We start from the raw sequence: 27553 nt of genomic DNA on the forward strand, positions 1-27553 counted from the left end.
AGTCATCATAATAATATAGGTTCCTGCTACTGTACAATTCCTCCTGACTGGGGTTATTACAGAGCATTGCCCACCATCGTTACACCAAATCACAGCAAAAAAACACAATATTCCTGATTCAAAATATGCCCTTAAATTACACGTCAATACAAATCATATATATTTTAAACAAATTATCATGATCCACTGGAATGCAAAGCGGCTTTAAATCCAATATCTTTAATGTACTCAATATCCAGTCATGAATAATAGCCAGTAGGCTTTGCCTCCTGTATCCATCAAGTAGGTTTCTCATTCATCTCCAACAGCAGGTACTGATCAGTCTTAACTGTGGTTTAATTGCAGGGACCCCAGGTCCTCACAGACACCCTCCAATCAGAGACCCAGCAGAGAACCACCCTCCAATCAGAGACCCAGCAGAGAACCACCCTCCAATCAGAGACCCAGCAAAGAACCAGGAAGTCCAGCTGAGGAGGGCGCCTTGGAGACGGCTGCTGGGAGGAAGGGATGGAAAGCAAGACAAGAGACGGGGAGATCAAGAGTGAGAAAGAAAGAGGTGGAGAGAGAGAGCAAGAGAAAGAGAGATAGATAAAATACTGTATATATGTGCGAGTGTATATATAAGTACGTATATACATATGACATCGAAGTATGTGTAGAGGGAGATAAAGAGGGAGAAAGGATGATCATGCAAGAATCTATAGAACTGAGCCCCGGCCACTAGCGGAACCACCGGCACAACCAAACAGTGATGTGGACGGTGTGAGTGTTTGAGTGAGAACTGAGAATGTGTGAGCGAAGCAGAACTAAGGAGACAAACACAGTGCTCACTGTTCCTCTGGAACGACTCCTCACATGTAGTTACACTGTTAGGCATGTTGTGCAAAGACTGAACAAAGAATATCGGGCTATATGTTGCAGCTGAGTAAGCTTTGAACACCTTCAGTCCTTGCTCTCCGTCCACTCACATACACACACACCATTTTGTGCTCTCTCTCTTTCTTATATACACCCATAGACACACACACACACACACACACACACACACACACACACACACACACATCTTCAAAGCAGGAGAGTGGGTCTGCTCTTCGGTTTCAGGTGGGTGAATAATTATGAAAATAGTTCTGAGGCTTCTTGTTCAATGTGACCATGGTCTTCCATCACTCTGGATTTACTGAAGTATTTGGACATTTGGAACAGGAAACGTGACTGTAGGTTGCAGTCTACAGAAATACCCCCATTCCACAAGCTTCTGACAGTACTCATAATTGGCTTACACATTCCTTTGCGGATTACAGTTCACTTCTTATTTTGGGTCTCCATCAATTAATTCAGACATGGGTCTGGCCCCATGTCTAATATCGATTTTTCTGTCAAAACACACTTAGGTAAAATAGCCACCAAGCCTCATGTCCTTTGCTTTTGTAAAAAAATAAGTAATTTAAAAAAATATATAATTAGCGAGCACTGGGTTCAATAAATGAAATGTAAATTGATGCAAGGCAGCATCTCCTGACCTCATATTATAGGTTGCATAATTTACTGATTTATTCGGTTTGGCTATTTATTAGTAAATGTCAAAGCTTTCAACTTATCAATGAATCTTGAACGTATCGGGTGTGCCACCTGCTGGCGCGTCACTTTCCCCCTGTCCAATCAGGCTAATGTACCCAGAAAGACACTTCCCTTTCGCTGGAGATTCCACAGCGCGCCGTTAATGAGTGTCCGGTGCTTTTTGAGGCGCTGACCGACAGTCTACGGAAGAGCACCAGGAGTTCGGTAATGTTGCGAACGCAGTCTCTTGGTTCGATATCTTCACTTTTTGGGGGGACTGATGCTGGTGGACCTGACTAAATAGAGAGGACCGTTTCGTCACCCAATTTGTCTTCGTTCTTAGTTATATCGTCCAACTACTGTTATGAGGTAAGCGCTATATGGTACAAAATATAAGTTGAATTATTTTATGGTTGTTGAACTTTTCTGTTTTATTTAATTTATCAAAACTAGTTTTTAATCAGCTATTCTCCTCCAGCGTCTTCCTGCAAACTCTCCCTTAAATAGGTAACGCATCTACTGAATACCCATCTTTCAGTCCCATCAGCTCTTGGATTGGGTGCGTTTTAATTAGCTGGTTTGTTACGTATGGTATTAGAGTGGAAATATGTTTTGTCTAACGGACGTTAAATTCAACTGCGATGTCTAGAATCATTTTTACATTTTACGCGCGACGCACCTGTGCATATTTTATAGATATTGATTTAAATCAGCTTTATTTATAGACAAGGGTTGAAATGTGTACTAGACATAAGGACAACAAAGTGGAATTACAGTTATTGTCCAAAAATGGCGAGAAGGAGGAATTAAATTAATCTGACTTGAAGGCACAATGACAGTCTGATGAAGACAAGAGCCAGTGAAAACTGGATTTCAAAGTATCGAAATTGGATTTCAAAGTATCGAAATTGGATTTCAAAGTAATCAGTGGGGCAGTGTGCCAAGTGAGGGCAATGCCACCTGCAAGATCTTGTTCTCATTACACTTACAGTGTAATTGGATCCCCAAAAGCCATTGCATGTGCGTTTTCTGGAATGTTATACAATGTTATACAAGCTGTGAAAGGTGTGGCTGCAATGTGTTTGGATGACTCTCTCCAAGGAGACAAAGACTACTCAAGCAAACAAACTCACACGCAAACACACACACACACACAAACACAAACATACACAATACACTGAGCATCCTTTTGATGTGTGGACTGTGTGTACTTCAGTCTATCACTAGCCTTATATTTCTCATGGCTAACCCCTCTCCTGATGGATGGTTGTACGTGTAGGACTGCAGACATATTCATCACTGTTACGACTTTCTCTCTCTGTTGTGTGGAACAGTGAGTTGGATGACCATGGTCTCACTATGGTTACTCTGCTTTAAACATGCTTGTGCGATAAGAAAGCTCTTCCCCACACCTTGTACCAATCGAACCTTCAGTGTGACATAAAGTGATATTAGTACACAATTTAAGGGTAGATAAATGGTTTTATGTCATTGTGTATTGCTAATTGTTGCTGCATTTACTGATTTCTACTACTGGAACTTATTTCAAGACAGCAAATGGCTTAATTATGTACTTAATTAATAATTAATTAGTTACTTAATTAATTACTATTGACACATTTGAAAGAGTGTTTGTGTCTTGTGACAGTTGAATGTCAAACCTGGTGAATTTCGCCCAGGAAAGGTTCTATAGTATTAATTGGTAGAATAGGCAAATGAAACTTTTCCTTGAACCCAGTTCTCTCTCTCTCATGTAGAGGAGATGCTGGACACTGTGATTCTACCCTTGCACAGTTCTACTTTTAGCTAGCTTCATTGTGGTCAGCTGGACAAACAGCTCATCTAACCCAGAGAGCTTCATTAGTCCTCGTCTTGATGTTAAACACACTGTAATCCACTTTCACCACAGCGGCGGAAAGACCAGAGACTGCTGGCTGGCTGGCTAGCAGGCTATCTTTAGACTATCTTTGGCCTTGCTCTTTCCATGACACGTTGCGATGGGGTGTTGTTAACCACATATTCATTCCTATAGGTTTCAATACCGAAGACAGGATATGTGTTAGGAAGTGTCACACGATGGCGGTGAGTGGTAGGGTTCAAAAGCCTGTTTTAATTACCTGTACAGACTGTTCTCTTGTGGTTAGAGGAAATGAGATGTATTCAAATATATCTGAAGGAGACCCATGGATCCCTCTAGAAAAGAATCACTTGCAGCACACCCTTAATACCTTGACGGAGAATTCTGTAACAGCTCAGGTGATTAAATCAGACTGGTAAAATATTGCCTTACGATATTCCTTTCTGGATGTTTCTGTAGACAGAAGGATTTATGGTTGTAGGTGTATTTGTGGTAGGTATATTGGCGTTGTAAAAACAATCAATGTGTATAGTGCACTGGGATACACGTTGCTGCTCTGAGACCGGGTCCCAAGAGAAGAGCTGTAGAAGCTCTTTATCATCTGCAGGGTTTATAAGGTGACTGTCTGACCTTGTCCGCTGTCCCTAGACCATTGCTGTTTGCTTTACATAAGCTGCCTTCTTTGCCGAAACACTGTTTTTGTATATGAAACATGAGCTTTCTTCTTACTCACAACGCAACAAAGCAGTGGTGCCATTTTGAGGGAATACCTAGTAGAAACCAGAGGTCTCGTTTTCATATGTCGATAAAAAAAGATACGATATGCAATAAATATGTCTGGAATTTAAGATACAATTACTTGAGAGGGTTTGTGAGTGTCCTTATTTGAGGCTTATCAATATCGTATTGACTTTGTGATTTTGTATACAATTGATTATTTGACTGATCTTTTGCTTTAAGGACATAGCTACATTTAACTAGCGTTCTTAGCAAACACGTCCTTTCTGACCATAGCTCTGTTTAAGAACTCTGCATTCACTGACCTTCATCTCTCTTCTGCCGTTTAGCTGGTGGCGATCCCTCTGTTGACAGTCAGTCCTACTGGAAACCTCTCAAACTGTTTTGTTAAGATTGAAGTATTACAATACAGGTACTTAACAATGCTAAAATGAATGTATTTTCGTGTCAAGTTTGATAGTTCAGAAGCAGCAGTGGATTTGGGGTGAAAACCTGAATTAGCTTGAGATGTGGAGTCAGGTTATAGGTTGTTTCAGTTGGATGGTCTGCTGGCTTCACAGTCAACAGAGAGGGATTCACACTGCCGTGCTGCCATTCAGATTTCTCTCCTTGAATATATTTGTTAAGGGCTGGTACACTTACTCTAGATGCTCTACTGGAGATTTATTTTGCCAAAACCTCTCTCTCTCTCTCTCTCTCTCTCTCTCTCTCTCTCTCTCTCTCTCTCTCTCTCTCTCTCTCTCTCTCTCACAGTCAGCCTCTTCTGAGGGGATTTAGATTCATGGTTAAAATATGAGGGTATTTTCTACATCCATTGTGTGTAAATGAATCAATGATGGTCATCTGTCCATCACTCAGTCAAAAGTGAGCGACAAAAATAGAGGTCTGAAAATACCCAGCGAGAGAGACAGAGAGAGACAGAGAGAAAGACACTGCGCTGTACCCATGGCCTTATGACAGTTTGAGGATCCAAACCAGCTCCCATTCCTGTCTATGTAGCTGTGGAGAGGGAGAGAAGGAGGGACAGGGGGAGAGAGGGAGAGGGAGGGAGAGAGTGAGAGAAGGGTGAGGGGGAGGTAAAGAGAAAATGATTTCCAAAACAAGGAAGACAATCGGTGAGAGGGAGAGAGATGAGAAGAGGAGGGGAGAGAAGGATGTGGAGAGAGAGAGAGAGTCGTTGAAGAACTGAGCAAAACCTTTGCCAAACTCTCAATCAGAGATTAGCTACTGTGTTCCAATCAAACAAGCAGCGACCAAATGGCCAGCAGGGCTTGTTTATTATTCTCAGTTAATGTACACGCTCACGGTATTGATTCCATAAAATATTTCTTTAGAAATGAACTTGAACAGCTTGTTTCTTTTTGTTCGTATTGACAAACCCATCTGTCAAAAATCAGTCTGAGCAGTTTGTTTAGCTACATTAAATGTGCATTTGTTCAGTAATGCCATGTTGTACTTACCAAAACTGACTTGTTATACTGTACACTTTGTAGTGTGTCAGTCTCTTGATTTTAGTTAAGCTTGTTTGTTTGTAGATTGTTTTAGAAAACCCAGTGTTAATCAGCACAATCCCAGCACACTCACTCTCCACACCCTATGTGACCATTCAGCCAACACAACACGACATAAAACATTTTAAGAGTTATTAACTTTCAAATATGGATCTCTGAGGATTGTCTCGATTTTGGTCCTGATGGACACTACATGATCTATGGGACAGAACAGGAAGGAAAGTTCATTAATGTTTCATTCAGCAAGCAAGATTAGGAGGTTCACTGCATGCCAAGAGAGCGATTACTGCGAAAATGACTGTTCAAGTGATTAACTGTCACGTCTGAATAGAATGTGGCAGCGTACATACAGTGCCCTCCAAAAGTATTGGAACAGTGAGGCGAATTCCTTTATTTTTGCTGTAGACTGAAAACATTTGGGCTTGACATCAAATAATGAACGTGAGACCAGAGATCAACGTTTCAGCTTTTATTTCCAGGTATTTACATCAGGATCTGATGCACAACTAAGAAAATATCACATTTTGTTTGAATCCACCCATTTGTCATGTGAGCAAAAGTATTGGAACAGATATACTTAAAACATATTTAAGTGAATAAGACTTAATATTTAGTTGCAAATCCTTTGCTTTCAATAACTGCAGCAAGTCTGTGACCCATTGACGTCACCAAACTTTTGCATTCTTCCTTTTTGATGCTTTCCCAGGCTTTCACTGCAGCCTCTTTCAGTTGTTGTTTGTTTTGTGGGGTTCCTCCCTTCAGTCTCCTCTTAAGCAGGTAAAATGCATGCTCTATAGGGTTTAAGTCTGGAGATTGACTTGGCCAGTCTAATACCTTCCATTTCTTGCCCCTGATGAACTCCTTTGTTGTTTTGGCAGTGTGTTTTGGGTCGTTATCTTGCTGCATGATGAAGGCTCTGCCAATCAGTTTGGTTTCATCTTTCCTTAAATTGGCAGACAAAATGTTTCTGTAGACTTCCGAGTTCATTTTGCTGCTGCCATCATGTGTTACATCCTCAATGAAGATTAATGAGCCCGTCCTAGAAGAAGCCATGCAAGCCCAAGCCATGACATTACCTCCACCGTGTTTCACAGATGAGCTTGTGTGTTTGGGATCATGAGCAGTTCCTTTCTTTCTCCAAACTTTAGCCTTTCCATCACTTTGGTAAAAGTTAATCTTTGTCTCATCAGTCCATAAAACTTTGTCCCAGAATTTTTGAGGTTCATCTCTGTACTTTTTGGCAAATTCCAGCCTGGCCTTCCTATTCTTCTTGCTAATGAGTGGTTTGCATCTTCTGGTGTAGCCCTTGTACTTTTGTTCATGAAGTCTTCTGCGAACAGTAGATAGTGATACCTTCACTCCTGCCATCTGGAGGTTGTTGCTGATCTCACTAACAGTTGTTTTAGGGTCTTTCTTTACAGCTCTCACAATGTTTCTGTCATCAACTGCTGATGTTTTCCTTGGTCTACCTGTTCGACGTCTGTTACTTAGTACACCAGTAGTTTTCTTCTTCTTCAGGACATTCCAAATGGTTGTACTGGCTATGGCCAATGTTTCTGCAATGGCTCTGATTGATTTTCCATCTTCTCTAAGACTCACAATTGCTTGTTTTTCACCCAAAGACAGCGCTCCGGTTTTCATGTTGTTTTCACCTCTGAATACAGTCTGCATAGACAAAACCTATCTTACCCAATCTGAACCTGAGTGTAGACATTCAGTGGTATTTATTGATTGAATAATGTATGTAATAGGACACACCTGGGCAACAAAACACACCTGTCAGTCATATGTTCCAATACTTTTGCTCACGTGACAAATGGGTGGGTTCGAACAAAAAGGTGATATTTTCTAATTTGTGCATCAGATCCTGATGTAAATACCTGGAAATACAAGCTGAAACGTTGATCTCTGGTTTCACATTCATCGTTTGATGTCAAGCCCAAATGTTTTCAGTCTACAGCAAAAATAAAGGAATTGGCCTCACTGTTCCAATACTTTTGGAGGGCACTGTATTTTACTTCTCCACATCAGACCTGACTTAGAAGCTCTGTGACAAAAGAGCCATCTCTATTGTTAGATTTTGATACCGCTGTTGTGCTGTGAAATACCTGTGACATATTGCGTCTGAAATGTGCCTCGCCTTGCATCTCTGCTTCTTATTGTTCGTCTTTGCTTCACCGCACACCTTAATGACACGTATCAGCAACCTTGTTTGCTGCGTGTCAAATAGCTTCTCAGGCTGTCATGTGGTGCCCCTTCCAGAGTAGCATTCTCTGTTTTTGTCGTTAAAATGCTTAAGGGTAGGTGCTAGGTGAAATATTACTAATTCATTTTGCACACTTTTATGCCTCCTGTGTTCTCCTCCTGTTGGTCGTGGGTTGAGAAAAGGAGAAGAGGGAAAGTCTATGAAACTGGAGTAGTTCACAGAGTGTTGCACATTTGTATTCAAGCTGTTACCTTAAGGATATCCGACAGTTGGAGATCTACAGTACAGAGAGTGTCGAGCTTCTGAGAAGGTTCTGTTTTGCTTTGTTGTGATCCTAGAAAAAGCGGTTAGTTACTGGTATGTTGACCCTCTCTGAGCTCAATCCTATCTCTGCTGTTTGACACCCTTTTCCCCTACATCATTTCCAACAGCCTTGTCAGTTTCACCCATGGTCCAATACTCTGTGGACCCATACCACAGCTTTGTAATTCACTACTCGCCCCTTGAAGGAAATCTGTGTCACAGCTAATTTGTGACTTGTGGTTTGTCTGAGAGTCTGGACCGACACCTGCCTCTGAAACACTATCTTGCCTGCGACTGATTGATGTTTTAGACAAAGACAGGCTTTTCTACCACACAAAAAAACCCTTCTGGCTAAAACCTGCTGCATTTAATGAAATGGCAGACATCTACAGTACAGCCTGGGGGAGATGGGTGAGATTCACTTTAAACGAGACGGCAGACAATGGAATATTGAATGTGGCAACATTCTTGTATGGATGTTCTAGAAGTCTAGTTTAAGCATGTAGCTGTCTGTATCGCAATTCCCTCACTACATTACAGAGGCATTGCAGAATAACTAAACGTCATGTTCATAATACAGGAAGTCCATGGAGCAACCACTGTGCCCTAGGATGTACCATGATATGTTTTTCTTTAAGGAGCCAACACACAGTTCTGAATTCAAACGAGGAACACTTTGATATCGGATCCTACCTGTACCCAGAGACAACTCCCCACACTGGATAAATCACCCAGCTCCTCGAGACCTTGTTATTCCCCCCCCCCCCCAGACCAAAGTCACCAATGAAAACATGAAGCCTAGAGACCAGGAAGTGCTGTTGGTACTGTGGCTGTCCTGGCTCACCTCGTGTCCCATCTTGTTCTGCACCAGCCTCCGAGTTCCAGAACTACCACCAGCCTCAGAGTTCCAGAACTACTGGAGCCCTCTCACACATCCCCACGGGATTACCAACACTCGTTGAGTGATTATAATCTGAAGCTCATCCCAGGAATGTGTACATGTTGGCATGGCATGAAAGCTCTCTGAAAGAGGTGGTAAGACACTGATCCTGGAAGAATCTTTTCTTGAGTAGCTAATCTGTTTTTGTGCAGGTTATTATCCCTGTCGTTGAAATGTTCTCATGACAAATTTCGTCAAAATCTTATCTAACAGCTTGCTGAAACAATTGTATTTTTTCCCTCCCTTGAAGATCCAGTTGTGAACTTGGGGATACGTCAAGCTCCTAAGGCCCAAAGGAAATTGAAATGGGAGGCTTTAGTGGTGTAGGACTGTTAGCTGTAGTGGCTGTGCTTGAGTCTCTGGATAAAACACAGGCCTGGATTGAGACTGGATGGAATGGTTTGGCGAACCTCGAACCAAGGTTTTTGGCTCCCGCTCATTGGCAGGGACAGCGAATCTGTTTATTAGTTTGGTGCTCTCTTGTTTTTTAAATGTAATCAGAATCTAAGCTCCTTGTATTTTTTGTGTAACTTGAGTGAGAACGAATAAGTGACCATATTATTATTTACCTCATAAAACCATCAAATTTGATTAATTTCATCAAACCAAGTAATTCTCTTTCTCACTTTTGTTTGGAAGTTCATATGGTTTGGCGAGTAGGTATCGTCTACTATCTCAACTCATGCTGTATATTGAATAAAGAGATGCCGTATGTTGTTTGTGAGAGTTTGAAGAGCAGTAAGTCGGTCTTCTGCTTTTTTCCTCCAGGCCCTGGTCCTAGTTGCTTTTAATAATAATAATAAAAAAATATATGTATAATGCACTTCATATTTAGGTAAAATCTCAAAGTGCTACAGGTTAAAAACAAGAAAGGGCGCAAACAAATCTAATCAGATTCAATCGGCCAAAGGCTCTGTTAAAAAGGTGGGTTTTTAGGCCACGTTTTTGGATGGGCCCTGCTGTCTGAACAAGTAAGCACGACATCAGTCAAACCCTTAAATGTAGGGTTGACTTTGTGACACCAATGGCTGCCTTTTGATGAGTTACTCAGTAAGTCATGATAGTATGTGACGGAGTTCACTAATAACAATGGTGGTATTTTCAAAGAGTGAGAGGGCAACCTTCCAGTCAGAGCGGTTTCCCTTCATCTCTCCACCTCTCTCTCCCTCCACCTCTCCCTCCACCTCTCCTTCCACCTCTCTCTCCACCTCTCTCCGCCTCTCTCCACCTCTCTCTCCACTTCTCTCTCCACCTCTCTCTCCACCTCTCCTTCCACCTCTCCTTCCACTTCTCTCTACCTCTCTCCACCCCTCTCTACCTCTCTCCACCCCTCTCCCTCTCTCTACCTCTCTCCACCTCTCCCTCCACCTCCACCTCTCCCTCTGCCTCTCTCTCCACCTCTCTCTCCACCTCCACCTCTCTCTCCACCTCTCCTTCCACCTCTCTCCACCTCTCTCTTCACCTCTCCCTCCACCTCTCCTTCCACTTCTCTCTACCTCTCTCCACCCCTCTCTACCTCTCTCCACCCCTCTCCCTCTCTCTACCTCTCTCCACCTTTCCCTCCACCTCTCTCCACCTCTCCCTCTGCCTCTCTCTCCACCTCTCTCTCCACCTCCACCTCTCTCCACCTCTCTCCGCCTCTCCCTCCACCTCTCCCTCCACCTCTCCCTCCACCTCTCTCCACCTCTCCCTCTGCCTCTCTCTCCACCTCTCCTTCCACCTCTCTCTCCACCTCTCCTTCCCACGCTGGTGATGGCTATTTATTGGTGAACAACAGAAGTGTACTGTTACGTCATCATCATGAAATGTATAATTTTTCCTCATCACTTTTTTTCTATTCACTGCCTTAGTATTTGCTTATGGCAGGAAGAAAATCCCAAGTGTTCTGTCGTTAGGGTTCAACTAGGTGTTTTAATAGCTTGCTTTGTGGACATCTGGGTTGGAAAATCCTTGTCTTCTAAAAGGCACACTTAATCACCAAATGATTCTGCCAAGAATACTGGATTTTGAAAGGCGACGGTAATCAAATTCCTTATGAGACACATGTTTTGACACATGGTGTTTGAATATTTTTTTTTAACCATCTATCAGTTTCCCCTACTCCAAACTAGTCAACAAGCCATTGAGAAATTAAAAGATGAATCATTCACGATAATAAGCTCTTAGATACGTATGTTACAGGTGTTTTTCTGAGCATGGCCTCTTTTTAAACTGTGTATTATTATAATAATTTTTTTGCCTGTAAACCATCCATCAAGCAAAAGTATTTTGTGCTTTTTCCTCTTGAGAACTACGCAAACACTGAATTGATCTTTATAAAACCAACAGGCAAATAACTCAATTGTCTTTGTTGGGACTGCCTGTTGTGGTGTTATGGGTTATATTCCCACTCAATAAACCCATCATGACACGCACACACAAACGCAACATGGGGCCTTGTCTGAACAACAGAGTCGTTCGATCTTTCTGCCCAACCCATCCATCAGCGCGACACATGCAGATGGCTTCTCCAGAGTGCTGGGTCTGCAGCTCCCTGATCACCAGGCTCATGAGTCTTATCTGACTAGCAGATGAGTCACATCCGAGCCTCTCATATCAAAATGCTACAGATTATAGTTGTGTCCTGTCGGTTGTGTCGTTTTGGTGATGCTTACGGTTTCCTGTCAGAAAATCACAAAGCACCTAAATGAGTTATAACAGATCAGATTTAATCAAATGATAAAAAACGGTTGTGGTACTTGTACTGTATTTATAATACGTCTGCACATCTCCCCATTAATTAATGATTAAAACCTCCACACTGACAGTAAGGATGACCTTTAACCTTTGGGAACCTTTAAGGATAACCTTAACAGTTTCAGCGGCCCAAACAGAATGTGTGCTAGAGATTGTGGTGTAGCCTAGGAGGGTGCTAGCCGGGGTCTTGAGTTACTAAAGGTTATGCAGAGTGGAGGAACAGGAAAACAGACAGGTTGGTTCAGAGTACAACCCTTGGACGCCTGCAGCAGGGATCACTTTCATGACCAATGAATACACTTTTTAAGATGTGAAAGCTTGTCTCTCTCTGTTCTCTTGAACGCCTGTTCAATACATTTTCTAATTTGCAGAGTCCACATTTCCCCTGGTTTCACTTTCACAAACGATGGAATAATGACTGAAGTCGGCGGTACTTTGGGACATTTTCTCCTGCATGTGTAGAAGAGTGCTTTTCTCATTTTTACAGTGATGTTATGTCTGGCATGGATGGGCATACATTCATTTTCTTCCATCACTGGCCCTTTTGTTTGCTTACATTGGGCATAATGAATCATTAATTCAGGGCTGTCGCCCCCAGGCCACAGCCATCTCAGCAAGGCTTAGCTCCTCATCCAGCAGGCTGTGGAACAAAGGCTGGCTAAAGCCTGAAGTCGAGTTTCCACACACCCCATGCAAACACGTACTATAGGAACTGTTTACAATTAGTTTGGCCTTTTCTAAGCATGGCTGTCATATTATCTTTGTATTCCTACTAAAATGTATTGTACTGTAGACGTCTCTTCTGTACACAAGGACCGGTCCAGTCCAGTGGCAAACCCTGGAGTAGAGGCAGTAGGTGGTCTCATTTGTCCACTACTTCCTGTCTGCCTGCGACGGTATGTCTTTTTCCAGCTTGTCCTCCAGCAAGTTATTAGACTGAGGTGGAGGTCAAGGTTTAAAACCTCTTCCCCCTTCTAGTTGAGCCCCTCTCTCTCTCTCTCTCTCTCTCTTGCTGACTGAATCCGAAAAATCTTTGTTGTAACTCCCACTTCGCCCGACTCTTCTGTCATCTGTGGAGGATGAGGATCAGCTGTTGTCTGTCTCCTAACCAGCAGAGACAGACTGGCTCACGGGGAAGCAGGGCTTCAGCTGTCACCACCAGGAATCGCTGGGCTTTGATCCGCTTACCTGTTTGCTTGCATGTCACAGCGTGTGACAGTGTGACATTGTCACTGAAAACTGTCACAACTCCTGACCTTTCCATAACAATAACCCCTCCATAATTTACAAGGAAACATCATTTTTCCCCCTGCTACATGGGAAAGTCTAGGAAGTTTGTTCTTGTATTTAAAATAATTTTTCAACTGCTGTAAACTGCTTGTGGTTCTTCCTGCCGTTTTAACCCTAAAGGCTAAGTGGGGGTTTCCGTCACTGTTGTGTCAACGCTTACGCTTGATTGAGCGTTTGGCAATTAGTCTGGTATTCTGTGAGAAAGGATCTGTAGTATGTCAGCAGTAGTTCTCGATCAATCTGTTCTTTCATTATGGTTCATATTTATTTGTTGAACATGTTAAGAGGTCTATGGGAAGACTCCTGAACAGCACATAGGGTTGGCACCTTATTATTTGTACAACACTGCTACTAAATTGAACAAATAATTTTCAAATACACAAATAAAGCCTCTTAAAAACAGTTCCCATAGTAACAGAACTCGAGTGTCTTTGCTGCGCTAAGGATGTGTGCCTATGTTAAGAATCTCCTTGAGATGTTGTAAACACAAACAGTCCTAACGCCGTCTTTGTCTCCCGCTCTGGAAGCACGTATGGGAGTCACCACGAGCCGTCAGATGCGTGAGAAACTATTGCTCGCGGACATTTTGTATGTTTGTGTTAGCGAGACATGCATAATGTGAATGGTGGGGGTACTTAAATATCATCCTAGTTTGTTTGATTTCTCACTCAACCTCCGACCTGTTTTTTCCAGCCACTTTGTGTCCAGTTTCACAGGAAGAGCTTTCAAATCTGAAAATAATGTATTTTGCCTCCTAGAACCACAGATGACCTTCACTTGGTATTGGCATTGATTTAGTCACAAATAATCTGTATTCAAGTCGGTGTGTGGTTTATAACTATACTGTTCTGCGTTCATAGTATTTTTCAGCAGTTGAATTAAATTATTGTCTGGTGTTTGTTGCTGACCCTTTACATCTACATTACTGCTTTACAAAGTGCATAGGTCACTGATAAAAACAACAAGATAGCCCCAAAAACATGAAACACATATTGTGAACAACCAAAAATAAGTGCCAAAGGGTAGAACCATAAGAGCATGTAGTTAAGCAAGTTACAATTAAACAACATGAATCGCTATAAGTGCAAGTGTACCAGTAGAAAAGCAAGCGATGCGTGAGGCTGTGAAGAGGAGATGGATCAATGAAGCCATCTTCTGCCCCAATGCCCTCTCCAGTCCTCTCTCACCCCTTCCTCTTCATGTCACACAGTCTTAAAACAGGTTGGAGTGGTCCATGTTTTTGTATATATACAGTACACACACGGACACATATACGTACAGCATACACACAGAGAGGGAGAGGGAGGGGGAGAGAGAGAGAGAGGGGAGAGAGAGAGTTAGCTAAGAGATAATGTGTTGAAATGCTGAAGTCATAGATGTTGTGAAACTTAGATGGCAGACAATGTCTCTGTAAGCAGTGTGTGGAGGACTGGGGTGTAGGGGCGGGCAGGGGGGGCAGGGGGGACAGGGGGGACATGGGGGGACATGGGGGGGCAGGGGGGGCATAGTGCTGAGTCAGGAGATTCAGTTATGTGTCACAGGAACTGCTAAATCACCCACCATCACAAGACTTCTGCATGCACACTAGCGTTGTACAGAGAGAATGCTGTAAGCGACACAGGAAAATACTATTTTGATTAAATTGATATTAATATACTGATTTTGTATTCATTTATGTCAATGAATTTACTTAATATATGATCAAAATGTGTTTTTATATATTTGAAGCAAGTCAGCCCAACTTGGCAAAGGAAAATATAAATACAAGTTTTAGTTTTTTTTCTGAGGTATTTCAGAAGACTTTGCTGGCATCCTTTTACACACTTGTCATCAGCCAGATTCCATTGGAGGGGAATTATTGATGCCCATTTCATCAGCATCAGTAAGACCTAATAGTGATGTCTTTCATCATGGCTGTCTGGCGCTTGCTCCTCCCATTCTCTCAGCCCACAATCTTCACGATACCCAGCGCCCCTCACCAAAACCTGACCTCTCAGAGAGTCTGTGTAAGATAAAAGGAAGGCTAAAACACCACATCAAAGTCTTCAGACTGCGGTTGTATCTATGTATCGTCCCCCCCCCCTTCCCCCCTCCGATCGAAACGATCGTGGTGAGTGAAGATGTGAGGATGCAGTGAGGTCCTGATCAGATATCTTACATTTACATGTAATCATTTAGCAGATGCTCTTATCCAGAGCGACTTACAGTAAGTACAGGGACATTCCCCCCGAGGCAAGTAGGGTGAAGTGCATTGTCCAAGGGCACAACGTCATTTGGTACTGCCAGAATTAAACTGGCAACCTTCTGATTAATAGCCCGGTTCCCTAACCGCTCAGCCACCTTTACCACCCTAATCTGTCCTCATTTCACTACACACTGTGTCTGTCTCTGTGGTAAAAAAAAAAACGGTGTTCTGTTTCAGGGTCCGTTGCTGTCCTTGCAAATATTTATATCAAGTGTTCATTTCAGGCCAAAGGGAGATGAATCCCTATTTCTATTGACCTCGCCTGGTGTGAAGTCTAAATCAACACTGAAAAATGTGTGTGTGTGTGCACACGCTTGTGTAAATGACTTCAGCTGTATGTCTGTGAGTTATTTGGTTCCGTCGTCCAGTCTGGGAGTGTAAAGAGGCAGCTGTGGAGACTTGCTGCCTGTGTCGTATCCATCAGGCAGGTCATCACACCGAGACACCTAGAAACCACTGACTTATGCTCTCTGTGACAGTGTGGGTCACAGAGCCAGCATGGTAACATGGAGACTGTAAAGTTCTTATCAACTTGCTTGTGGGAGGGCTGAGTCAGAGTGGAATAGAGCATATTTCAAAACATCTCGTAAACCCTGCTGAGATATACTCTACCTACCCTGTGTACTGCCTCCGTATTGCCTCTACATATTCTGCTTACCGCCTCCACACTGCCTTTATCTACCCTGCGTATTGCCTCTATTTACACTGGTTACTGCCTCTACACTGCCTCTATCTACCCTGCGTATTGCCTCTACCTACACTGGTTACTGCCTCCATGCTTCCTCTCTACTCCCTAGGGATGGGCCTTTTTTCTCTCAGGTTTAAATCAGTCCTTAAAGTAACTGTGACAGTGGAGACAGTGTTTTAGTTTGACTCTCCTCAGGGATACAGCCTTTAAACAAACATGGAAGAGAGAAGCATGTCTCTCTCACTCTCTCGCTTTCACCCTCACCCTATCTCTGTCTCTCTCTCTCTCTCTCTTGCTCTCTCTCTCTCTCTCTCTCTCTCTCTCTCTCTCTCTCTCTCTCTCTCTCTTGCTCTCTCTCTCTCTTGCACTCTCTCTCTCTCTCGTTCTGTCTCTCGTTCTGTCTCTCGTTCTGTTTCTCGTTCTGTCTCTCGCTCTGTCTCTCCTCCCAGAACTGCAGGGACTGGGTCAGATTCTTTTTACATAGGATGACGGTTAGGATCGGTAGCCAGACAAGTCAAATGTTTGTCCTGAGCCACCTTTTGTGCCTGTGCAACGTGACAATTCACTCAGCATGCAGTGCCCAAATTGAGCCAGTACCTTGATGAATTACATAAAACAAGAATGTAGGAAGTGCTGCTTTGAGGATCCTATTAGAAAGAGATGATTGAACAGATTGACTTAGATATCTGCTTGGAAGAAAGGACTGATTCTTGTCTGGGGAAGTTTATTAATCTCTTCAAAGCTTGATATGAAGTGAACTATGAAGACTTCAGAGAAGTATTTGGCATAATAACAATTTAATCAAGGATGTAACTGAGATTAAAACAATTTCAAGACTCCAACTCTTGGGGGGTCTTGGCCGTGACAAGATGATATTATTAATCTTATTTCGCTTCTCCATGCTGTTACAGCAGTTCGGACCTGACCTTGTTTTCAGTCTTACCCCGGAAAGAACTTTTCTGTTTTTTTTCCCGCTTGTTTCAAGCTGTCTACATCCCTGACCTCCTGTCTGTCGGTCGGTCTCATCTCCCGACAGGAGATGGTTTGCAGGAGAGAGGGCTGACACTCTGAACCGAGCTGTTGCAGGTGAGAGCTGGGAAAGGAAAGGCTGATGGACTGTCACGATGCTTCGTCCTTTTCACGTCAGATACCCTCTGTTTCAATCGCATCCCACTCAGTCAGGAGCTGGTCTCTGTGCTGTGAAACAGTATGCCCGTCAACGTTTGTGCCGCTTTCGCAAAGAATGAGTAAACTCATGTCAAGTAGCTGCATCCCATGTACTTAGATACAGGAGTGCTCAATTAGTGTTCAATAATATATCCTTCCTCAACATGATTCATGTATTAGACAATTGGCACCACAGGCAACTGATGAAGATAGCTGACTTGACACACCTTTTTTTAATAAACGGGAAAGGCATGATTGTATTATCATTAGAGGACAAGCTCACTATTAACAGTCCTACTCCGCGTCAGACGCAACGTTAATATGATTCAGCCAGCGTTTTTCTCCCATGAAGCATACGTATTTACGTGTCTTGCGAATGTTAAGTAGTTATATCTTATCCCTGCTCCCAGATGGAGCCTATCCAGCGCTCACGCAGTCTGTCTCTCTGTATGTCCTAACTGTTAAGATGACTTCTGGTTTCTCAAACAAACCAAGGTTAAACACCCTCTCTCCCTCTGTCTCTCTCTCACACACACACACAAACACACACACACAGACCTCCCTACACATTCTTCTGCAGAGAAACACAGCTATGAGGGAAACCATTTCTTCTTTTTTTTCTTTTTTTCCATTTGTTATTGTATATTACATTTCAAGATAGACAGGATAGGTAGGGGAGAGGGAGAGGGGAAGACGTGCAGCGAGGAGCCTAGGCTGGAAACAACCCCAGGTCTCCGTTGTATGGCCTCAGCCCATGTGAAACTCCCTTCCTCCTATGAGCCTCCAAGAGAGAAATACACTACTGCAGAATCTCATCATCATAACCAGGTGTTTATAAAACACTCACCATGCCTGCTCCAGCAGATCTATTACACTTCAGGTCCTGATGTCCACCGTCGGTGGAGGTCTTTGTAGGTGGCATGAGGTATCTGAGACGAGGTGATTCGTTTGGCCTGGAGGCTTACAGTGATGTGAGATCACAGTGCCGTCTGCTCGTGGCTGGAGTACATCCACTGATGTCCTGGGCTCCTGTGAAACTCACATCTCTTAAACATTGGTTGGCTGCAAAAGTAATGGGTCCCAAAGCCACATCACATTCATCAAAGGGAGTTTTTTCCCCCAGGATTCTGTACAGTCTTGGTCTCCCGTATACTGGGAAAAGGATAAACAGTGTTTCATATCATATCGACGTTGTATCACAAAGTGTAAATATGCCTGGCCAGAACTGTGTTAGCCGCTTTACATTACTGAGATAAGATAGGCATTTATACACACTCAGACACACGCATATACACACACACTCGCCTGAAGACACACATATGCACACGGACAAACACACACACACTCCGACTTGTGTATTCGACTCAGGTGCAGCTATTAGTTAAGTAGATAGGTCCGCTGAGACTTCCTCAAACCAAGGTTGTGTCCTGTTAGTCCTCCGCTTGTCAACCTGAGAACTCACATCTACACTAGGCAGACATTTGCATCGGGTTGGCCTGTATTTTTGGCCCCTGTTTAGAGTGTAATGTATGCTAAATAATCCTACAGCGTCAGCATTGTATTGTGTCTTGTCTCTCTAGTGAACGTGAACAAGAGTGACTTCTGCTTCGATTATTTCCTTTTGGATCAATGAAAGGAATGGAATTGAAAATGTCCTCACGATGTGACTGATAAAAATGAACGGACCTTCACCCAGGACCTAGACCTCCGCTGAGGGGGATGGTGTGATGTGTGTGACCTTGTAAGATAATTTTTATGATATATAGGTTCTAAAGCCCCGTTCAGGAATCATATTTCTTTTTGCTTTTAAAAGTAAAATGTTTCTAATTGTGCTCATCTCACAAGCGTTTGCGGGGAGAACATGATTGCTATTTTATGTAATTAGTTTAGGCTTAGTTCATTAGAAGATTACTTAAGATGTACTAAGAATACGTACATTGAATTCTTGCATGTAGATAATGTACCCCTTAAAAAAAAAAAAAAAAAAGAAGAATTGATTAATAAATAAGGAATTCTTTTAAATTGTTCCTCCATATCTGTCATTGGTAATAACTCTTGGAGAAGCAGCCATGCCTGAAACTGATGTGCACTCGCGTTGGTACTTGAATAGCAGGAAGCTATCAGAGCTTCCCACCTTTGTCTGTGGCAGGTCTAATAAGACCTTGCCCACCTTGTCGTTATCAGGCCATTCTCATCAGGATACCACCGCCCAGCGGAGCCTTCGCTTTAATAAAGGTATTTCAGTCTGGGAACGGTTCCACGAATGATGATTATATTTTATGGGTTGATAGCAGGCTCATGTTTTTTCCTTTTCTCTTCAGCATGAAGACTTCTTTAATGAGCTTTCATAAAGTCTTGTTCCTCTGCCTGACCAGACTTAGCTATGTGGGGCAGGCAACTCAGTAGGTCTATATAAGGCATGAACACACTCCCATGGATGGAAAGAGAAAATGCACTTCTTCTGTTCGACAGCTGCTATCCAGTGGAGAAAGGGTAGCTATTTGAGGTGAGCTTGATAAAGACTATGGAGGGAGAGCTCACCGATGTTTATAAATATTATCTGGGAGAAATGGGAATTCATTTGTTCCAGGTTCCCCCGGGAGCTGTTTGGCATGATGATCTATTGGACGGTGTAAAGTTTGGTCTTCCTGTCAGCGTTCGGCTTGATGTTAACGAGAGTGGATGTGGAAACAATTGTTTCGCTTAGGCCTGCTGCCATCAAGCTAACTTTAAACCATGGCTATAGTATGAATATTTTACATAAATCTCACTCTCTCCATTTCTCTCTCTCTCGCTCTCTCTCTCTCTCTCTCTCGCTCTCTCTCTCGCTCTCTCGCTCTCTCTCTCGCTCTCTCTCTCTCTCTGTCTCTCTCTCTGTCTCTCTCTCTCTCTCAGACACCATGAACCAGTCAGAGAAGGAATGGCACACACCAGTGGACGGAGACACTGACAGGCCCTCCACGGAAAGGTGACTTTCAGACTCTTCTCCTCCCCCAAACATTTGGTGAGTAAGTACAGAGAACTGCATCTTTTAGTGGGCCTCAGACTGTGAACACAGCCTGACGTGATGAATGCTTTAGTGTCTGTTATAGGCGGCCAGGCATCAACCCACTTGCCCTCTGAACACCATCAGAAATCTAGAAAAATCTATATTACTTCATTTAGAGCCCATCTTAATCAGAGGATGCGGCGTTGAACAGTGTTGTAACTGAATAAGTATACGCACAGTATAAATAAGAGTATTTTGATTGGTGATTAAATGAACTAATGAGGATTTTTTTTCTCTTACTGTCGATAACTGTGTGTGTGTGTGTGTGTGTGGGCATTTGATTGGTTAACATGATGAAAAGTGAGTAGTCCTCTATGGATGTTGTTACTCAGCACGTGGGGAATCTCATGTATCCAGTGTGAACACAGTTGGTTGGCTGACAAAGTTCATGATGTTTACCTTCAATTCCAGGGTTCAATGCCCATTTCTACTGTCCACCACAACATACATCTGACTGTGTTTGATATAGAACTATCTTCTTCAGATAGATTATAGCCATTATTGGATTCACGTGTGCCTTGCTGCTGTTTAGCAAAGCATTTGGGTCTTCTATGATTTGTGGAAATGGTTTCTTGTTCCAGGTAATTAAACCTCCTCAGGCTGTCCCTTAATAACACTCTTACCACTCGTGACAAATTCATTCATTTGTTAATCAACCTTGACTTGAATCAAATTCAGGCCCTTTAGTGTTAATTATGTTGGCCTGAGAGGTGACACCCTTCACACATTCATTCTCAGTGGCTCTGTCTGCACATCATAGTCTGTGCTTGTCTCAAGAAATGAAGAGTCCTCAAATAACCAGAATGTTGGTGTGTAATGTGTTCTGTTTCATAGTTAGGATTTGATTTTTGCTGGAGGGGTCTTGAGCTAGTTTCACTATTGGAGGCAACGTTCTTCTCATAAACAAGATTGACATAATGATTGATAGCCCAACGTCCTACCTCGGAACAAAGTCATTTTAACAATACTTTGGTTTGAGGCAAAAACAAAACAATTCCAAAGTTTGCCTAGTCTATCAAGAGCAAGGCTCTTTTACACTGTAAATATATTTTTGTTTTTGATTCACAGTTACGTCAGCCCCAAGTTTATTGGGATTGACTAAAATCTCTTGTCAGAGAATTAAAAAATATCCGCTTTTTGGGTGTTCTAAGGTCCAACTGTTTTCAATGATTTGTGAGTATTTGAGGTAGCTGAAAGTGATGAGCTTTGAATCTTATTTGCTATCTCATTGTTTGAAATTCTGTTGGCTTATCCGGACCAAGGCCTGTGATCTGGCTCTGTATTCAGCGTTATTATATTTACCTTAAGTTTGCATTTATGATATGGGTTCTTAAAAAGCCTACTTTTACCGTACACATAGCAAGGTAAAGTGACTGTAGTGACAGCTCTATCATATAGTGCATTCCTTCCATTGGCTCAGCTCTACCTCTATAGTTCCATACACAGCCCAGTCTCTCCTTTTAGAAGGAAATCCGTAGTAGACTCTCTTTCTCTAGACAGTCAGTCCATTAATTAGCACCTCCAACGTAAGTTTGACAACGCAGGTGTCGAGATGAAAGGTGAGGAGGAAGACAAGAGCCTGAGTCACATGACCAGATACCGACAGGCGGTGGGTGCCTGTGACCACTCTTTAATTACCTGGTTGTAAACGCCTCTGGTCCCCCCGTCGACCAGACAAAATGGTGAGACGTAATGCTGTGTTGTGTTGCAGGGGGAAAAGAGGTCGTAACTGAGATCTGACAGGATTGGGATGGGCGTAACCTATAGCGACTGCAGATGTTTACTATATGTTGATAGAGCTGCGGTGAGGGTTCTGTGTAGAGTTCTAGAGGAGCTTATCACACAGTTCTCCACTCCAATGACATGTACGAGCCGTCCCCTCCATGACTGGTATGATGTTTCTGCAAGAACACACAGTTCCATTCTAGCTGGAGAAACAATCCTAACTTATCTGTCTGCAACTTCTCTACCGTAATGGAGTGAGTCAGGTGGCTGAGCGGGTAGAGCATCGGGCTAGTAATCTGAAGGTTGCCAGTTCGATTCCCGGCCGGTGCACATGACGTTGTGTCCTTGGGCAAGGCACTTCACCCTACTTGCCTCGGGGAGAATGTCCCTGTACTTTCTGTAAGTCGCTCTGGATAAGAGCGTCTGGTAAATGTAAAATGTAATGGACTTTCTTTTCCTGCGGTTCTTTTAAATTCATAAACCTCTTGAACCAGTCAGCAGTGGCAAGGGCGAGGGACACTTCAGTGGGAATGGCATTGTAGAGTGGCCTCTCTTCATGACTGAAATATTCAGATGTCTCCAGCAACTCCTCAGCAAGAATATTTTCCCTAGAATTTCAACACAGACTCAAACTTTACAGTCTCAAACCATTCGCTGAATACTTATCAGTGTTTTTACATTATGTCCTCTGTAGTGTTTCCCTGTTTGAAGTCAGATTATCCCATGAACAGTCAAACAATGTGCAAGCACAGTTTCTTGCTTAGTCTTAGAAAACATGTTTGAGGGGCTTTCATGCTCTGATCAGTCTTCTATTCACACAATACACATGAAGCTAGAATTCCTAAAACATGTCAGCACTTCATCTCTTTACAACAACTGTGACGCGTTCATACAAATTCATGGGGGTACAAAAGTGATTAATTCAGTATTTGTTTCAAAACTCTCCCAAACAGATCCGAGGACCTAAGTTTAAACTTGTCTTGGAAAGGATATAATAACTACATGAGGAAACTGTATACTTACATTTTTGTCCCCAACTGACAAAATACAATGTATTTGCTTGTTTTCTTTCCCTTGTGCTTGTCAGTAAATCTTCAAATCTCATGTCATTGTTGCCTTTGTGTCGGTACATGTATGTGTGTGTGTGTGTGTGTGTGTGTGTGTGTTTGCGCTTGTGTGTGCTTTAGTGCATGATTAAGGATTACAGCTGTGCAGTGGGATATAGAATGCATGGAACATGCATTATGCATCCCTGAGAACAATTCAAAACTGCATTAAGAACGACATTTGTAAGGTTATTACAAGAGGATCAGGAGAAGTTCATGAAAACAATCTCAACACAGGGTTCTATGGTATCACACGCTGAAAATTGGGTGCACGGGACATGTCACCAGTATACAGGATGAAGGCAGCGCTTTTACTTTGAAGAAAATGAGACGGTAGGCTGGAAGATGCCTCTAAGCTTTTATGTAGACTTACACAGCATCAGGCTACTGGAGGTCACGTCTCTCTCAGAGGAAAACAACAGATAACATAAATGAGACCATTTCTGAAGAGCCCTCATGCACCACACACACACACACATGCATGCATAATACACACACACACACTGTATATACTCTTGGATCATTCTTTGAGGAACAGACTTGAAAGGCCTACATGCCTGTCACATTCCTGTTGGCCTCTGTCCTGCCCGTGCAGATTGGTTTACTCAGAACCCCCCTTGAAACCCTTCTCTCCGTCAAAGCTCAGAGCTTTATCAACATGACTGTGAGGTGAATTCCTTACTTCCAGATTATGACATTGGACTCATAACAAAATGTAATGACTGCTGGGTCAGACAACGAGGAAGGGAACATGCCTGGTCAAATAAAACGTAAAAAAACAAGACACACTCACTAATGGACAGTTAATATTGGTTTTTAATACTTATTCTTTATGTTTATTGTAGATGAATACAGTAAGTACAGAAATATTGGATCACTTTCACTTTGCATTAGTCTGTTGTCTGATCTGATGTAAATATAGCAGGCACAGTGCCAATCCTTAAGAGAATTGCCTTCATTCTATCTTTCCCTCGATATTTTCCTCTCTTTCTTTGTTGACTTCCCCATGAACACCCCTGCTAACCCTTGTTTATGTGCCATCTATTATGTGAGGAGAGTCAGAAAGACAAAGGCCAGCGACAGGCGTGATCCATAGTTTGTGATGTAGCTCACTGATAGAACATGAAGAGGCAGGAGCTGCACAGTTAACTGCTGCTTTACTGCACTGAATGAAATGTCTCTCTTTCCTTATGTTTCTGTTCAACAACCTAGCAGGAGGAGTAGTATCATCATTTGTCCTCGTGTTCTGTTTCGCTAAACAGTGTTGCCATCACAACCATCCTCTGATGCTAACTGATGCTACGTGTTTGACTTTGCAGTGTCTTAGATCAAGTGGATCTTCCATTTCAGGGGCCAGGTCTGAAGATTTGAATTGATGATTCTGGCTTTAATTAGTATAGCCTGTTTCAGTGATCTCAGCAATTCTTTACAGGCTATGCTAATCTGTGCCAGAATCAGCAATGCTTTTGGGATGGACATAATCAACAGACTCTTGTACCTGTTATATGTAATATGTAATGTTAGACCCTTATAATAAATAAAAATGTCTGACTTTATTATCAGTAAATGAATATGTCTGTCATAAATATATACATTTCTATGGTTCACACTATGTAGTAGCTGTGTGTGCAACTTTCAGTGTGTTTCTGAGCAGATGATCCTAGTAAATGTCAATTTCCTCATCAGTATCTTCCTCTCCCAAACTGCGGCCAGAATCATTTCCTCACACGTGGCTAGAAGGAATATGGTGCTTTCTCATTTCACTGCTGCCTTCCAGGACAGGGCATCAGAGTTGTGCAAGTATTGATTAGTGAAACTGGGCTGGCCAACTCATACTCTTGCTGCATTCTCAATTAACCTCCTGTATCAGTGGTGTCTGAATCCATGGTGACCTGTGGGCTGGTCATTTCACAGAGCAATGCCCTTTTAACAGAGTCATCATCTCCCTTATGCTCTGCTGTGACCTCTAAGATAATGGAGATCATGATTTATCACTCCCCTCGTGCTGGGTGAGACTAAGATATTTACACCCTTCCGCAGCAAGCATGCTGGGAGCTCAAGTGAACAGGGAAGAGGGTAGGCAGAGGGGTTATTGTCAAGCGATGTGTTTTACAATCCTCAGGGAAAGCAGCCATTACAGTATTGAGTCATTCACTTGACTTACTTTGACTTCGTACTAACCATCCTCCTGTTGTTGTTGTTGGGTATTAACAAGAGATCAGAGTCTCACATGTCTTTTGTCATGTACTGTCTGACAATGTGGGATACATAACTATCCATCGTTGTGATTGTCCGGGTGATACCTAGATGGACAGAGCTACATACTAGTAGTCTGTGGATCTTCCTCACCACAGGTTGTAGCTGGATCTGTGTGAATACAACTCATGTCAGTTCTCTGCCTCTGATGCCGGTAGTATACAGTGCAGGCGGTCTGGACATGGCATACTGGCACAGTCCTTGAGTGACAGAGGAAGGTGGGTAAATGGCATCTCTGTCTTCAGGGTGCTAGCATCAGTTCCCCTCCCCACCGCCATGCCCCCACCACCCACCACCCACCACCCACCACCCACCCAGGGACATAGGGCAAGAATATAAATTCACCTGCCTGGGTCCCAAGACTCCAGTTTGACACTAAAGGGGCATACATTTCCATAATTGCTCCTGTCATTCAAAAACGGTAATGATTTCTTCAAAGCATGACCTTTTTGGAGGAAGTTCCTGTGGCTAGAGCAATATGAATGGTATTGCTGAAATCTCGTGGGTTGAGCAGCATCTTAGAACCAAGCCATCGAAGGCATTTACTCTATGTAGGATTTGGAAGGTCTTCTAATCCACCATGAAGAGGCTAGATGTTTCAACAGATGTCTCTGGCTTTCTAACTGGGCCATAGTCACTGTGCTTGCATTGATTCCATTTGTGTGGCTGGCCTGAGTTTAAAAAAAGCAGCTATTTAGAAGAGGGATCTTTTTGTCTTACTGAAGACTATTGATTGGGTTATAGCCTTTCCCTCGCATCAAATTAGCCCTAATAAACTTTATGTTCTCAATTATCTTTTCCCAGTCAAGCTTTTCTCCTCTTTGATCCTTTGTCTTCTAATCCCTCAATCAATGAAAGTAATGTCTAATTATTACAGATAATTAGATTAGCCTGACCTTCAGGGGAATGACACATGAATTAATCGGTTCGGCTTAATTTCTTAGCGTGGTTGTTCTGCTCACCGACCATGTTCCATCCAAGTTTGATTCTTCATTTTATTTCCTGTGGTTTAATTTGTGTCCAGAGTTATCTTGTTTTCCCTCAAGATACCACCTTTTTCCATTACCTGTAATCCACGCATGAGTGCAACCTCCTCGACCTCTCCAATGTGACTGCGTGGTTCATGAGGGCAGCCGTCCCTGCCTGTCATGGAGGAGAGAGCTGAGTCAAGCTCCAGAGCTCATGAGGTCAGCTCATTCTGCTGTGGGTCTTATTATATTGTTAAATCCCAGAACACCAGGCCTCGCTCATTTACAGGAATTACTGATTGCTCTCAGCCCATGTGCTGGGGAAAGTAATAGGGCTGGGCAGAGCAGCTGTAGCGAAGCCTCGTGCTTTATAAGGAAGTGGACATGTGGCCTATCTCTCAGTTACTGTACTGATAAGGAACCAGGCATGGGTGTGAGTTTCACTACATTGTTGCCTAGAGGAGAAAATAAACAAGCTAGCCAAGCTAGTACAAATTCTTATTTTCATTTTTCATTTAGAATGAAATCAAGTCTGTGTAAGGAGGAGATATGGAACCTTGCTAATTTGCAGTGTGTCAGGGAAAATAAACAGAGAGCAGAGTGAAGCTCTTGTTACCTTCTCTTCAGATTTAACCCTCGCCTTGCTGCCGCTTGGCAAACGGGGACGAAACTCAATTTCAAAAATCCATTTTATTTCTTCACTGGTCGCTCTGGGCTCCATCGTAGTCGAAACAGCTGAAGGTGGAATGGAGTTTTCGGGTGTTTGGTTTGGGTTCCATTTTACAGACTATCAACCACAGAGAAGTAGGTCTTGTGTAAAATGGTTTTCGTTGGTATTCCACACAGTTCTGTGGTCCCATCTGTTACTGGTAGCCTAATCATGCTTTATTTACCTGACACATAAAAAAGGGGTTGTTTTTTTCATACATTTCCTAAATGTTGTATCACGTGAATAGAAATGTAAACTAAATTTAAACTAAATATTGTGAAATATTTTTTTATATTACTGGTGGAAGACCTGTAATGTCTTTACGCTCTAGTAATGTCTTCAAGGCAAAAATACCCATTATTTACGCATCCTTAGTACCAGGCTTGGTCCTGTCAGGGTGCAGAAGAGAGAGACAGGAGATGGGGGCTACATTCTTGGTGTGGAGTTTAGAGTATCCGGCCAAGTGGACCAATAGGATTTTAATGAGGCCTTACATTA

At 42.7% G+C, this 27553-nt stretch overlaps 1 protein-coding gene across 3 annotated transcripts in view; it reads left to right on the forward strand.

Annotated features, from left to right (window-relative positions):
• Positions 1-1742: 1742 nt before the first annotated feature.
• Positions 1743-27553, forward strand: part of chrm3a (cholinergic receptor, muscarinic 3a) — a 50108-nt gene continuing 24297 nt past the window's right edge. Inside the window, exons 1-2 of one of the 3 annotated variants that reach the window (XM_047030326.1) lie at positions 1743-1929; positions 20138-20210. In XM_047030326.1, coding sequence (XP_046886282.1) covers positions 20143-20210 — 68 coding nt within the window. In that variant the 5' untranslated portion in view covers positions 1743-1929; positions 20138-20142. Of the gene's footprint in view, positions 1930-19715; positions 19749-20137; positions 20247-27553 lie in introns of those variants that run through there. The other 2 variants (XM_047030328.1, XM_047030327.1) reach the window with 2 other exon arrangements.

This window comes from Hypomesus transpacificus, chromosome 11, assembly GCF_021917145.1.
Source record: "Hypomesus transpacificus isolate Combined female chromosome 11, fHypTra1, whole genome shotgun sequence".
NCBI lineage: Eukaryota > Metazoa > Chordata > Actinopteri > Osmeriformes > Osmeridae > Hypomesus > Hypomesus transpacificus.